The sequence below is a fragment of the Protobothrops mucrosquamatus genome, unplaced genomic scaffold (genome assembly GCF_001527695.2).
Source record: "Protobothrops mucrosquamatus isolate PMUCROS unplaced genomic scaffold, P.Mucros_1.0 scaffold39, whole genome shotgun sequence".
NCBI classification, from domain to species: Eukaryota; Metazoa; Chordata; class Lepidosauria; order Squamata; family Viperidae; genus Protobothrops; species Protobothrops mucrosquamatus.
The window spans coordinates 204,476-220,024 of NW_015386421.1; the positions used below are offsets into that span (position 1 = coordinate 204,476).

The window sequence follows — 15,549 nt, forward strand, 5'->3', positions numbered from 1 at the left end:
CTTTAGAGAGCAGCAAAGAGATGGAAAACGAAGTCTTTATTGCCCCCATAATCCTGGTCTCATTTTGCAGTCGCATATATCTATGCATTTGAGCAGAAACCACAGATGTTAATCTGACAACCTTTCCCCGGCAACTGTAAGCCACACTTCTAGTTTTGTCTCTAGTTTCCGTCGATACATCTTTCTGGTTTTGTTTTGTTTTTTCCTTTTTGCTCGGATGGAATATTTTGCATCTGTCTTTTGTTTTAGGAGAGGTGACGGGTTCTTTAAGGGCTAATTCCCGCCCTCTAGTTGGCGGGAGGGGTTTCCTATTCGATGACGTCAGATGCACTCATTGATAAAAGTACCGGGATTCCCTGACTGGGCGCAGAAAGAGTAGATGAAACTTCCTTTGCCGGCGCGGCACGTGTCTTTGTGAGCGCCTGGGAGAACGCGCCGGGACGCGGGCCGACTGCTTCCCTCCTCGAAGGGAGTGAAGGAGCCGAGCTATCATGGAGCCCGTTTGTTTCCCCCCCTCTCATCCTTTCAACGACCACGTTATGGCCTCGGATCTGTACAAACCTTCGTTTCCCGCGATCGAGACGCCGAAATCCGTCCGTGTGGAGCCGTCTAGACCGGCCGAACCCACCCGAATTATTAGCGACCCGGTCACGGGCAGATCCTACAGCAAAGGCCGCCTGCTCGGCAAGGTACGTGCGGTGTATTTGCAACGGGTAGGAAGGGTTTCGCCGGACGGAGCGGTCGCGATTCGGGCGCCGCTCTGCGATCCGCGTCCGAGGGATGGTCCAAGCTGGCTTCTCTGTTCGGTGCGCGGAAAGGGCTGAATGAGCCGCGTTCACGATTAGGAGAATGGGTTTAAGGAGGTAGTGTATTATGCTGGGAATGATTGTACGTGATGATAATTGTGGTACTTGAGGGTTGTTGTTGTGATGGAGGAGCAAAAAAGCTTATTGATTTCGCGCGTTCCCCCCGAAAGCTTTCCTTCTCCTGGCCTGGGTTTTTCCTCTCGTCCTGATTGAGGCTCTTCCCTCCCAGCGAGGTTCGATTGATCCGAGACAGGCCTGTCTGGGCACGACTCCTGCTGTGCTCTCCTCATTGGGTGGCGAGGGATCTTATATGATCTGGTTCTTCTCTCTCCCCTGCCTGCCGCCGGCCTATGTGTTCTTCTCCCTTCTCCTCCTTCCCTTAAAAGCGTCAGAGATTTCCCATTATTTCTCTCTATAAGAGGATTTTTTTTTTTGAAGTTCGGGCCTGCAAATAGTTTGTTGACTGGGAAAACGATATGTAGGCTAATGGCTGTGTTCACAAGACGCTGAATTCTAACTAGCCTATAGTACGTGAATCAGTTCTTGTGGTTAGTTTGTTTGATGCTGGAAGATTGGATTTAATTAATTGTGAGCAAGCAAATTTTAATACAACTATATTTCTTGGGGGGGGGGGGGTTGTAAAGACTGACCTTGGCAGAGAATTTCTCTCTTGACTGACTAGGGATTAGCAGAAACTAGACAGTTGGTGAGCCACTGGCCAACTTCTAGTAATTTACATGACTTTTTGTTTAGTGTTGTGTTAATAACCAACTGTGGCTTATTTAGTAAACCATGGTTAAGCAAGCAACACAGTAATATAAGTGTTCACAACAATAGAACAAAACTGGCAAACAAATGTAATCTAATACAGTGTAGTTAGAAGGTAGCTGGATCTCAATGGATTTCTGGGTTATGAAGACTGAAAACTCGGTTCAGCTTTGATAGCTAAAATTTCTGGGTTTAGAATTCTTCAGATAAATATAATTTCACATACTAGGCCTCCAATTTTTATTATTTAATTTATATGCTGACCATCTCCATGGGTTATAAATGGGTTATAAATAAATTCTGGTTACAAAAATAGCTGCCACAAAATTGGATTTGGGACTGGGTGGCCTTGATTATGCTTATATGGAGTTTTTTAAATTATTATGAGCTTAGCCTAATCCTCAGACTTCTGAGGGTTATCTCATTATAAGCTACCCAGAGCATCCCAGAGAAAAGGTGGGGCATCAATGCCAAAGGCATTTAGAGGACTGTATCCTCACATGACTTTCATGCTGAGACAGGTTACTCAATAGGAATAGCTTGAATCTAGGCAGTCCATTATATTTATTCTCCAGTTGCATAGGACTTCAAGCCTTGTGATTTATAGCTAGTATGACTGAAAACTCTTGCTTGCTGAGAATGCTAGGAATTCATTTTCAATGTATTTAATAGCATCACATTGAAGAAGGCTATGTTGCTTGCTGATGGAGGCTGTGGAATCTATACTTGTAATGTGACTATGATATTCTCCACTAAGCTGTGTTATTTTTTTTAAATAAATCACTGATTTAGTGCCATGTATGAACCCACTCATTTTTTCTAGTATTTTGAGGCTTCACAAGCGTTTTCTTTAGAAACAGTTGACTTTTAGTATTCATGAAGCAATAAAGAAGCAATGTGTCCTTGTGAAAATAGAACTAAAGATGAATTCCAGTCAAAGAATTTTTGTATGTTTTCTTAATCTGGTTTTGCACTGCAAAGTTATTGCATAAGTCATAGAAGCATGCATTTATTTAATTTTTAAAGGATGTACCTAGAAGTGGATTTAATAAATTTATGACATAGATCTATGTCATGTTCTTCCACTGTTTTGATAATGGCTATTTCTGTATTTTTGTCCTAACAGAGTCAGAATGTACTCTGCTTTTGTGACAATGATCCATACTTCTGATGAAGCACGCTGTGATCCACAGAAGCTTATGCAATAAAAAGGCATTTGTTATATTTAAGATGCCATAAGGCTGTTATTTAACAAAGTTTATGATTGTGACTGCTACTGATTTATATATTATTGTATACAGAGAGTTAAGTTAAGATATATGTATATAAATGAGCAAGAATGTTTTGATTAAAATATATTTTCTTTTTTGGTCATACAAAATATGTACATAATTGCTTTTCTAAATGGATTGGAGAAAACAGCAGCATTTATGCTGGAAATCTCTGCCAGGAAAACTGATTCTGTTTCAAAGATCATACTTTGATAGAAGGGGATGCAACTTTTTGTTCTTTTTGCTCTACATTATACAAAGCAATGTGTCTTGTGAAAAATCTGTTCATTGGATATAGTGATGCTTTCATCTAATATCAGGAAAAACAATCTTTTGCATCGAATGTGGCAGTGTGTGAAATACTTGTTTTCATATTGCTGTCTATTGGTGGTAACTCTTTTTGATGATACCAGCCTAAATTGCTTCTGTAAAGACAATACCCAAACCAGGATTCTCTGTTGCAGAGAAACTGGTTTGTCTTGGCCAAAATGTTGTTTAGGCATGAAGCTATTTCAAACAAAGGAGTATGGTGCAGCCAAGCTTGTACTTTCTATGCTGCTTGAAAAACCTGTCTAGATAGTAATTTTGTTCTGGGTGTCATATGAAAAGGGCTGAGCCATTCTCTGTTGAGAAAAAGCCTGCCAGTGAGTGAAGTGAAACGCAAAGGCATGAATGCAAGCTCCAAAAAAGCCGTAGGCAAAACTATATCCTAAAAAAAATACATAACAGAGAAAGAATAGTATATTTGAAATTGCTGGATCAAATTTACCCAATTTGTACCTGCACATTCCTGAGAAACGTTGTTGTTAGTTGCGAAGCCGTGTCCGACCCATCGCGACCCCATGGACAATGTTCCTCCATTAGAAGCAATTAAATATTTGATTGTGTAGTCAGCACATCAAGCATGTTGTTTTTAAATTTGGAGCAAGAGCTTGAAGATTTAGGTCTCAGTGTGAGAATCTGCATTAAGAGTATCTCTAGCCACCCACTTCTATTGAATGCCTTCCAAGAAGCATATTATCTTCTGAAACATACTATTTTACTGTCGGCAAGCTGCCACCAATAACTTTCTAAAAATTAAATTTGCTTTTTTGGATACAGTATCTAAGGAAGACTATCTTTTCTCCAACCCTCATAATCCCAGTTATTTTAGCTATTTATCATAGGATTCAATTTTTAGGTTTCTTACCATTATATTTGCTGTTTATAAGTAATTGTTTTGTGGTTAAAATTTGAATGACCATGAGCCAGAATATGAGTATTGAACTATGCTCATCTCCAACTGATTTAAATTTGCTGTGCATTTGAGTCATAGGTCCAACAAGGAGACAAATATGGGCAAAAGTTTTGGACACATTTTCAGATCTTTCTAACACAAAGTATCAGAGCTTGACATAAAACATGGGCTAGATATATCTAGGTGACCTCATCCTACTTATGCAGTTATGTACTCATACCATTGACAAGGTATTTATCTTGGAGTTTTAGGTCTGTTTATTAGTGCTCAGTGCTGTCACAAAAAGCAGAAGGTCTGAGAAAATCTGCTATTATTGTAAATAGGCTATCACAGACATTAATCTTTTTGACAATATTCCTGCCGGTTATTCCTCTAACAATGGGTACATTGGCTAATTTTGCAAATTAGCATAGGCCATTGAGGTGGTAGTATAGGCAGTTAAAAAAAAAGTAAGAATGGCCAAGAACCTTGACTATAATATTATAATATTATGAATATTATATTCAGAATAAAGTGGGTGTCTTTGAAAAGTGCCTTCCAATCATTTACTTGTGCATGAAGGAAAAATGGGAAGTTCCTGCAGCATACATAGGTAATTTCTGCTTCTTGATTGGCAGGGGGGATTTGCAAGATGCTATGAAGCGATTGACCTCTCAAGCAACACAATGTATGCAGTGAAAGTTATCCCTCACAGCAGAGTGGCTAAACCACATCAACGTGAGAAGGTATGTGACTGAGGCCTGAGCAGGTTGAGAATAAGTGAAGTAATCACCTTGTGCTGGACGTTGGTTCTGAACTTGCAGATTGTAATCCTTCTGGTGACTCTTTCAGATCATCAATGAAATTGAACTACACCGAGATTTGCATCACAAACATATCGTGAAGTTCTCACATCATTTTGAAGATGCAGACAACATTTATATTTTCCTTGAGCACTGTAGTAGGAAAGTGAGTACTAAGTTACATTCTGTCTCTGAACCTTGTGTGTTCCCTGAAGCATGTTTTATAGCCTTCTCCTTTTACAATTAGGTATGTTCTTTTGATGTCTTAACAGTCTCTCACCATCATTGTTTCATCAGAGCCAAAGGAAGCTCTCTGTTGGGCAGTGAAACTAGGGCTGCTAACACATGACTAGCTGGAGCAAAAATATTTTGTAGCATTGTGAACTAACTAACAGAAATGGAGCCTGCAAGATGATAGCACTGAATCCTTGTTCCAAACAGGGCATAACTTATAAGTTATAACTATCACATCCATAGGAGAATGTAGATGTGATTTTTCTGTTACGTGTTAGAAATGATAGAATACTATAAGATTCATTATAGGAGCAAAACAAAGGAGCCAATGCTAGATTTTAACAAATAGAACAAAGACGAAGGGCGGTAATACTGTTGGCAGCATATATCTTAAGAGAGTTGAGAACCATAGATATTCAATGCATCCTTGACAGTTAGTAAAGATGTGCCCTTCTAGGCTGCTTACCAATACTGGAGGTGTGTATTGCAGCTTGCCACTTTGATGCTTCCTGCTTGTCTTCCTAAATTCATTCCTCCTTGAAAGTATTCTTAGAGTGATAAAAATGTTCTTTGTAAAAATCTGCCATAGAAGTATTTTCAGTATAGACATTGAGACTACCACAAGTAGCATTTGTTCTATTTTTAGTTACTTGTTCTTTATTTGCACTTTATTTTCATATAAACAATGTCATCTTATGGCATTTTAATGGCTTCAGTTGCTCTGGGGTACATCAAAATAGGTATTAAACTGTCCGGCAAGGATTACTTGTTGGATTTATAGATGTTATATCAGAATTCATGCCATTGCTTAAGACAAAAATGACCTTTGCTAGAATTGGCTATTAGGATTTGAAAATTTATTTGGTGAACTTTCTTGACGTATAATACCAAATGTTCTTCATGCAGTTCATATACATTTTAGCATATTTCACTACACTCACAAGATAAAATTTCTAGTCATTTGACTTTTGTATTTTGGAAAGTGGACATGGAAGTATTGCATGGATTTTATTTGTGGTCTGAGAATAAAATAGAAAAACATACAGATACCATCATAACTTCATTGAGAAGATTAGATGGGAGGAGGGATTAGGATCAAATGGAAACATACTTGAATTAGAACATTTTAGACTGACTTTGGGAGCATACAGTGTTAGAACAGGGAAGAGCAACATAGGTATACCTATCATCTCTAGCTAGCATGACCAATGATGTTGATAAGATACTACAATATAACAAAGTCTATTTTGTTATATTTTACTGGTCATGAGGTTCATTGGTAACTGGGGCAGTCACGTCTATTTCCTATGTATTTATCGTTCTTTTTCTGTCATCAACCACCAGTAGGGCTTAAAGTTTTCCATCTCATCAAATTGAAGACTTGTGGAGCAGATTAGATTAGATTAATAACCGGCTCACATTGACTCCTGAATTTCATGGAGGAATAGGGATTTGAACTTGAGTTATGAACAATGCGCCAAACGGCAGTCTGCTTATAGTCTCTTTATGATTAATTATGTCTTGTTCTAGTCTTTGGCCCATATCTGGAAGTCCCGCCATACCCTCCTGGAGCCAGAGGTTCGGTATTACCTCAAACAAATAATCTCTGCTTTGAAATACCTCCACCTTAAGGGCATTTTACACAGAGACCTCAAGTTGGGTATGTACAGCACAGCTGCTCTCTTACTCATGAGTAAAATATATTATGCCAAAAATATATCTTAACATATTAACTGTGATACTTGTTTTGAGAATGAGATTGCCTTAAGGCAGTGATGGCGAACCTTTTAGAGACCGAGTGCTCAAAAACCGCCCCCCCACCCTGTTCCTGCTCTGCCCTGCCCACTGGGCCACTCACCACCTCCACGGTTCGCCACAGATCACCCAGGCAGCCCACAGTGCCATGGCCACGCCCTCTGCCCATGCCCCGCAGCAGCATCTGCGCGCGATGGGGCGCAAGGGCAGAGTCTTGTCCCCGCTGCCCGGCTACCATGTCCTTGGCTGTGCTGCTTCGCGTGGGCCGCACCCAGGGGTGACTCTCCTCCAGGGGGGCTGCTGGTGAGTAGGGGGCCGTGGGAGGAGGCGGGGCTGGGGAGACGGTGCGTGTGCCCACAGAGAGGGCTCCGAGTGCCGCCTCTGGCACCCGTGCCATAGGTTTGCCACCACTGCCTTAAGGAGACACAGTATAGTCTCTCTAAATTTGCATGCTAAGATCTTCTCTTTTTTTTAAAAAAAAGTAAAAACTGGGATTCTAAATGCTAAAACATACGTTCATTTTAAGCCTTTTTATTTACATGGCACTTAGGTAGGATTAGGAACATCTTGGCCTAGAGGCCAAGTGTGATCTCTGGGAATATTTTTGTAATATCAGATGTTGATATAGAAAGGCAAGAAATAGATAATATAAACTAAGCAAATAATGTCTGCCACAGGTAACTTTTTCATCAATGAAAATATGGAACTGAAAGTTGGTGACTTCGGTTTGGCTGCTCGCCAGGAGCCTGCAGACCAGAGAAAGAAGTAAGTGGCTCAACGTTTTTATGCCGGGCATCAGCAATTTCTCAGGTCTTTGCTGTATTGCATAATATCTCCCAGTTGCCTAACCCTTCTCTACACCCTGCAAGACTGAAAACCAGGAGATTTTTATTGGATGTTCCAAATTCTGTTTTTTCAAAGGAGACTATGATGGTTACTCTTGGAAGGGGTGAACTGATGCAAATATTAGTATTTGCAGGCCCATATTGTCAGTCTCTGCCGTATTCCTCTGGGATTATGTTCTTATGCTGCCATCTCGAATGCACTCTTTATTGTAAGTTAGGGTGAAGGGTCTTCTTTTTACAGAGCTTTATTGTCCTGGTGCTTAATCCTTTGCAGCTGTGTGTTGGGGGAGGGGAAGAATCTGAGTGCAATAGGGACCAAGGGACTTGAAATAGACTCCTTTGCATCAGCCTGGAACTTGGTCACCGAAGAAACAATGTGGTGCCTGTAGTAATGTCTAAGGCTGAGACCTTGTGGTTTGCTCCATGGAGGGAAACAATGGGCAATCTTATATTGTGTTACTCTTTGTGCAAATGTTAGCAGTTGGAGTTGGCAATCGTACCCATCAGAAATGAGTATTAGTGGGAAAGCAGTGTCAGTCTCCTATCACAGGTTGTTAGGTGCAGAAGGCTCATACTTCCTCATTGGGAAGTTGTGAAAAAGCTTCTTGCACGTCCTGTTCGTGGAAGAAGGCAATAATGCGTTCGTGTGACTTGTGAAATGGCTGGAAGAAGGAAGGTTTCTGAAGCCCAGCTGCAAGAATAAAAGAAATGACAAAATAAAAATGTCAAACCATGTTTTGTTTTCTTGCACCCTTGACGAAAAGCTTAATTTTTCCTAAGAGCTAACAATGAATGGAAGTTGTAGCTAAAAAAAAGTTATCCCTAGCAGTAGTGGAATTTCAGAATAAAAAATAGTTTGTTATATATTTTTTCTTAAAAGGCTCATTTTTGATTTACTGGAACTGTGCTTCTTCCCGGTATTGATAACTTAGGTTTAGCAAATACCTGGCTAATTTGGGAGGCTGTTTTGGAGGGGGGGGGAACACTTCAGTCCTTTTTACTGGATCTGCTATGTGGTGGATCATTGCCTTTACTTACCTTTACCCGCTAAATGTATACCCTTAAGAAGTACTAGCTGAAAATTCTAGCTATCCTGACTACATGAACGATACTAAGTTGGGAAAATATGTCCCTTAGCATAATAAGTATTTTGCGAGGATGAATAGAAAGAACAAAAGGGAGTTGCAGAAATGTTATGCTTGGTTCATTGTCCCATACTGTGTACTTTTGTTCTCTAGGACTATCTGTGGCACGCCAAATTACCTTGCTCCAGAAGTGCTAGTGCGACAAGGACATGGGCCAGAATCAGATGTATGGTCTTTGGGTTGTGTCATGTAAGTCTAGACCTCAAACTTTACAATCGATTATTTGTTTCTGCAGCATGGCTTTTGTACAGATCTGCTCTTTCATATGGGTAAATAAAATGAAATAGTAAGCATTAATAGGTGCACGCATATGTATATATAACACCATTTAAAAATCCGCTTACGTTTTGTCAGTTAAAAGTATTGAAGTTAGGCCAAAAATTAGACATTCCTGAATAGAAATTCTAGTAAAATGAATAGAATATAGCAAAAGGCCAAATTCTAGCCACTAAATCCAGTTTCAACAGAGTATTATGGGGAAACGGCAAAGTAATCACGAAATAGCATTATATGAGCCTCCCCCAAGCTTTGACAAATAGCTGGCAATGGGATATATAAATCAATTACTTCCTTGAGTACCATATAAGCCCATGTCAAAATGGGCTTCATGGAGGCAGTAACTTGCACGAGGCCTGTTTTAGTTCTCTCTTGGTTTCTGCAAATCTTAATACTCCTTCCATATGTGTATAACATACAGTGTTCTGATGAAACATAATAGAATAATAGGTCTGGAAGGGATCTTGGAGGTCTTCTAGTCCAACCTCTTGCTCAGTTGGACCCTATACTATTTCAGACAAATGGTTGTCCAAAAATGTTTCCCTGAGGGCATTAAAAAGAGTTGATGACACAGTGCATCCACTTTCCCTAGTTGATGCCAAATATGTCAGGTCTCCATAACAGTCTAATTTCATTGAACTTGCAGTCTAATATCAAAATTAGCCTCAGGAAAAAGCTTAGGTGATTATCTGGACTGTGTGTAGATCATGTAGTTTAAACTATGTGTGATTCATGTATTGTAAGCATAAATTTATATAACTCCGCTCTAAAACTCAAAACGTTAGTGCTGTTACTAAGCTTTAATGGTCTGCTTTTAATTTCTGCAAAACAAATGGAAAAAAGTGGCTTGCCTGCTACACGCAGGGTAACTGTTTAACTCAGGTGGTATTCAGCAGTTTTCCGGAGTATCTTGAAAAACAGTCTGAGGCCTTTAGATTTCTTTGCTTTGGTTACCCACAGTTTCCTGTTTACACAGCACATATAGAAAATGTGCTTCTAAATGCTGAGAAAGGGGAGAGGGATCTTCACTGAGAAGATCCCTCTTAAGGGCGGAACTCCCTGTGCTTCAGCTCAGATTCATTCCAGAAAAGTTTAGTTCCTAAGTAAGAGATGCTTTAGCTCTGATCACATGGAGGAGCGCTGTCATCTGCCAGCCGGATGTGCCTCCGGTCTGCAGGCACTGGGAGGAATAGCAATGTCTCATGAGCTTGATTACAGAGAGAACTTAAAGCTGGGTGTTGTCTAACATCAACTTCCTCCATGGTTGCTGCTGAGTCAACTGCTAATAGAGAGCCTGTCAGTGCTGACTGCAGAGAAGTGGTATCCTTCAATCTCCTTAGCACTCATCATTTGCCCTCTCCTCTTTCTCTCCCTCTCACTCCTTAGGTACACTTTACTATGTGGAAACCCGCCTTTTGAGACTTCAGATCTCAAGGAGACTTACCGTTGCATCAAACACGTTGCGTACACGCTTCCTCCTTTCCTTTCTGTATCATCTAAAAACCTTCTCACTGGCATCTTGAAACGCAATCCGCAGGAACGCTTCACATTGGAAGAAATTTTGGACCATGAGTTTTTCACTAAAGTGAGTGGCAGTCCCATCAAAAGGGCACTACTTTAACTTTTGGCGCAAGGATGCCAGGACCACAAACTGGGCTGTTGCAAAGTATAAACCATTGGTTGCAAAGTATAAACCATCTTTTGCTTGGACGCTGTCCTTCTAGAGGCAAAGTCTTCAGGTGAAGCCATGATTGAGGCCCTAGCAGCGCAAGAACATCACTGCCCCTATTACTAAGGGCGTGAGCTCCTGGAATCTTGCCTGGATTGTAATTTAGATAATTACATCCTGCTTCTAATTAACACTCACGCTCACACGATTCTGCTCTTGGCTCTGGCTTTTGTTTTCTGAACAACCTGATAGTTACATTCTTGTCTCTTAAATCAGAACCTTCTGCAGAGTTTTAAAACCCGTGACTGCGGAAGATTTGATGAAAATGGCCCAATCTCAAACAGGCATGAGAGTTCTGAAAAAGCTGGGAAAATGTAATATAATGAATGCTTCCTGTTCTGATGTTTAGTTTGATTTTACTGATTATTTTTTAACTTTCTAGGCCTACACACCTGATAAGCTCCCACCCAGCTGCTGCATGATGGCACCCGAGCTGAGCCCTCCCAATCCTGCTAAGAGCCTGTTGGTAAAGGTCACAAAGACACTCTTTGGGAAAAGAAGGTCCAAAGGTGAGTTCTGCAGTGTGTCCCAGTGTATGACGTACTTCCTAAAATCATACAAATGTATTGGGCAGAAAGTAGTAGCATGCCTATCCTATTCGCTTAGTTTGTGGACTTTCAATTGCACGTCTTGGACCAAGGACTAATATTTAATTATAATTGGTTTGGGTGTTGCCTCTGCATGTCTAGGAAATCTAGAAGTATTAGAATTGGCAACAGACAAGTTATTCTTAACAGTTTACTATATGGTACTTGAGATATAAATAATGGAGAAGGGAGCTGTAAAATTGGCTATATTATCATCTATATCATTCCTATATTATCGTTTTTTTGGACAGAATTGTGGTCAAGCTGAATGTAGATTTCTGGTTCTAACACAATCTCATATAGATATTATCCTTCTTAAATCCATTTCGTCACTTATAGGATTGCCGGTTACATAACTGCTCTGCATTTTTTCCCCCCACAGTTAAGAAGGCTTCTTCTGAAGAGAAAGATGACATCTCTAAGCTAGTATCGGGCCTTGTAAAGACTACTATCTGTAGGCAAATAAGTCACAAAACTGTGGATGGAAATGAAGTAAGTTAACTTTAGGAACTTGGTTAATCACTTGGCTCTTTCAGAAGGGGAAGAAAAAAAGATTAATGGCATACGCTGAAATTAACAAGAAGTAAAAGATGGGATGGATAGAAGGATATAGACTGAAATGGCTTTTTTTTTTAAGGTCACTCCTCTGAATGGTCAGAGTCCTAGCTCCAGCCCTACGGAGACCCTAGCTGAAGAGGGTTCACAGAAGTCCATCTCCAGATATATTCGTGGGACAACAGCTAGTAGCTGTGAAGGTGAGAATTGTCATTCTCTCCAATAGGATGTGCTGATGTTCAGAGTACGTTTACCCAGTGAGAAGTGGCTATCTTTAAACTTACTCAAACTTGGGTAAGTGGATTAAGCCCAGTAAGAAAGAGTTCACTGGTAGCAGTAGACCTGCAAATACCTGAGATCAGGATTGTAATTTGAGCAGATGACTCATAATATTGGACATTCAAGATAGCTATTAGTCACACAACAGAACCAAAACTTATTCCTGGCCTTTCTTAGATATAGGATAATACTTGTCAAGGAACGTAGGACAAGTGAAGAAGATGCACTGAAGCTAATTCATCGTGAAGGTTTATTAAATATTGGGGAAACCAAACTGGCCTACAAGAAAAGATCAAATGAAGAATACAAGAGACATGACAAGGCAAAGTATTACATGGCCAGTATAGTAAGTATAGCAAAGTATAGCAAGGCCAGTAACAAAAAGACCTGGCAATAGTTAAGGGCAGGAAAGTTGAAGAAACTTTCTTGTGCAGCTAATTCTGGCTGCACAAGACCAAGTATTGAGAACAAATTCATACAAAACCAATCTTGAAAAGACAGCAATAGACAGCAAATGCTGCTTCTGCAAAGAAGCTGAAGTGGACCATCTAGTTAGCTGCTGAAGAAAATTGCACAGGCTAATCACAAACAGTGGCATGACAAAGTACCAACGATGTTGCATTGGAATATCTGGAAGAAATACTATTTGCCTGCAAGCAGCAACTGGTAGGACCACAAAACAGATAAAATAATAGAAAATAAAGAAGCTAAACTGCTCTGGGACTTTAAAATTTAAACAGATCAACACTGCCATATAGCACCCCAGACTTAACAACTATTAAGAAAGATGGACTTCCGGTGGCGAGGCTTTGCCGATGGAGGCTTTTTTCTCAGCCTCCTGCCTGGGACTGCGTCAAAGCTGTCAAAACAGCGCGTATCAGCTGTTTTGCGGCTCGGAACTTTCTCCCCGGGCGAAGGGGAGAAAGTGAGTTTGGTTCGGATAGGGGTTGAGTTCCCTAGTCCCCCCAGGAATGATCCTGGGGGGATGAAGGTGTGAACTCCCCCGGAGTCCGGACCTCTTCTCCGCAGCTCGGAGTGTCTTCGCTCCTTGGAGCGAAGCTAGACGTCGTCGCCACTGCTGCTTGTGAGTAACTTTTGAACAGACGGAACCTGACAGGGGATTTTTACTTTAGTTAAACAGTGACTTTAACTCGAAGATTTTATTTAAGAAAGACAAAAAAGTTTGGAAGTGGACATGGCAGTACCTGGAGATAGCAGAATAGAAAAGAAAGAAATTGAGAAAAATAGTTGTAGAATGGCTGTGCCAATGGAAAGCAAAGATTGTACCCAAGGCAAACAGTGCTATTGTTACTACCCCAAAACATCTGGAGCGCCATCTGAACACCATTGTCATTGACAAAATCATCAGTCAATTTAAAATGCAGTTTTACTTGGACAGCGTCGGTCCTGCGATAATATCTTTAATACCATCAAACAACATCTGCCTACTCCATGTATTTGGGAAGGACTTAAGAGGTGCATAAAAATGCCAAATTCAGTCTAACCATCCGGCTGACGTTCTGATCAATAATTTATTAAACTTGTATGTTGCCTGACTTCAAGGACTCTGGGTGGATTATAGCAATCAAATTAGAATAAAGCCATTGAAACATAAAAAATGAAGATTAAAAAAAATGGCAAGGGCAACAGGCCAGATGGAACAAAGTGAGGGAGTCTTGCTCTCCCTTGCCAAAGGCCTGGGTCTCCATGGCAGAGTCTTCTGCCATGATCTGGCTGGGAGTAGCAAAAGGTCTTAGTATAGCTTTAAGAAGCTCAACCTAATTAATTTGGTGAACCAGGGATTGTAGTTTTACATCATCTTCTAATAAAAATGAATTTCCCTACCATGTATATTCAGATTTTTAGCTTCGCAAGTAAGAATCTCTTTAAGCTTGCTCCATAGAAGCTGGAATAATCTTGTGCCATTATTTTTCTTTTGTCTAGTATTTGAAGAGTGTGTCACAGCATCAGCTCTTGTTGAATCTGCTATTGGGCTCCTGAAGAACTGTCTTTCTATTATGCCATCAGGTAAGTAAAGGGTATTAATTCAGAAATCCGGAATGGGCAGGTGGACCGTGTGGAAAGAGCTTCTCTCCTGAAAGTTAATATCAAACAGGATAAAGCACAGGATGTATAAAGCTCTACGTTGTAGCCTCCGAATATTTTCCCCTCTCTCAGTCCTTTTTAACATTAATGTCCAAGTGTTGAATATTTATTTCCATGGTCTGTTCACTAGGAGGTTGAATGGAAAACAGCATATTTTAATCTTCCATATCACCCCCTCCATTCATAGTGGGAGAGATACCTTAGGGCAGTGTTTCTCAACCTTGACAATTTTAAGGCATGTGGACTTCAACTCCCAGAATTCCACAGCCAGCATTGCTGGCTGTGGAATTCTGGGAGTTGAAGTCCACATGCCTTAAAAATGTCAAGGTTGAGAAACACTGCCTTAGGGGCTCTCACTATGACTTAAAACAGAGGTCCCCAACCTTTTGGGCACCAGGGACCGGTTCCGCTGAGAGAGGTTTTTCCGTGGACCGGAGGGGGCGTGGTTTTGTGTGCTGCCTGCATCCCGCGGATGGGGCTTTGCTTGTTTGTGCGGACTGGTTGTGGACGGAGGTTGGGGACCCCTGCCTTAGAATCCTGGAAAATTGTAATCTTATTCTAGATTAAAACTGACCATGCAAGCAGCTAGGATGAACCCTGTTTTTCCAGTTATGTTTGTGTCAGCTGAAACTGCCCTAAGGAAGCTTCCTTTTGCATGCAAAGGCTTCTATGTGAGCTGAAACGCTCTATACAAAGGATCTGAACTTGCGTGGAAACTAAATCATAGAGCTCTCTATATGTGAGCTTTCCCTGCTGAATGTGCAAATGGCTTTTTGCCCTTGATCACGAATTGGAAGAGAGTGGTTCTTCATAAATAAGGAATAGTTCTTGGTTCAATATTTATTCTCCATATTTAGAGGCTGGTGTTAGGAAAGATGAAGAGGAGCCATGTTAGTTTGCTCCTTTCTGTATTTTATGTCTTCAATACAATCCTTCGAAGAGGATTATTTGATCTAATACTAACAATTTCTCCTGAGGCCCCTAGCTTGTGGGGTGCCTCAGGGGTCGGTCCTCTCCCCCCTTTTGTTCAATATTTATGTAAAGCCGCTGGGGGAGATCATTCGTGGCTTTGGGGTGGATTTCCATCAGTACGCTGATGATACGCAGCTGTACATTTCCACCCCAGGCCACCCCAACGATGCCCTTGACGTGATGACCCGTTGCCTGGAGGCCG

At 40.8% G+C, this 15,549-nt stretch overlaps 1 protein-coding gene across 1 annotated transcript in view; it reads left to right on the top strand.

Annotated features, from left to right (window-relative positions):
• Positions 1-367: 367 nt before the first annotated feature.
• Positions 368-15,549, top strand: part of PLK3 (polo like kinase 3) — a 19,729-nt gene continuing 4,547 nt past the window's right edge. Inside the window, exons 1-11 of the mRNA XM_015811309.1 lie at positions 368-689; positions 4,700-4,807; positions 4,914-5,030; positions 6,629-6,758; positions 7,531-7,618; positions 8,937-9,032; positions 10,506-10,704; positions 11,231-11,357; positions 11,818-11,927; positions 12,073-12,190; positions 14,214-14,297. Coding sequence (XP_015666795.1) covers positions 492-689; positions 4,700-4,807; positions 4,914-5,030; positions 6,629-6,758; positions 7,531-7,618; positions 8,937-9,032; positions 10,506-10,704; positions 11,231-11,357; positions 11,818-11,927; positions 12,073-12,190; positions 14,214-14,297 — 1,375 coding nt within the window. The 5' untranslated portion in view covers positions 368-491. The remainder of the gene's footprint in view (positions 690-4,699; positions 4,808-4,913; positions 5,031-6,628; positions 6,759-7,530; positions 7,619-8,936; positions 9,033-10,505; positions 10,705-11,230; positions 11,358-11,817; positions 11,928-12,072; positions 12,191-14,213; positions 14,298-15,549) is intronic.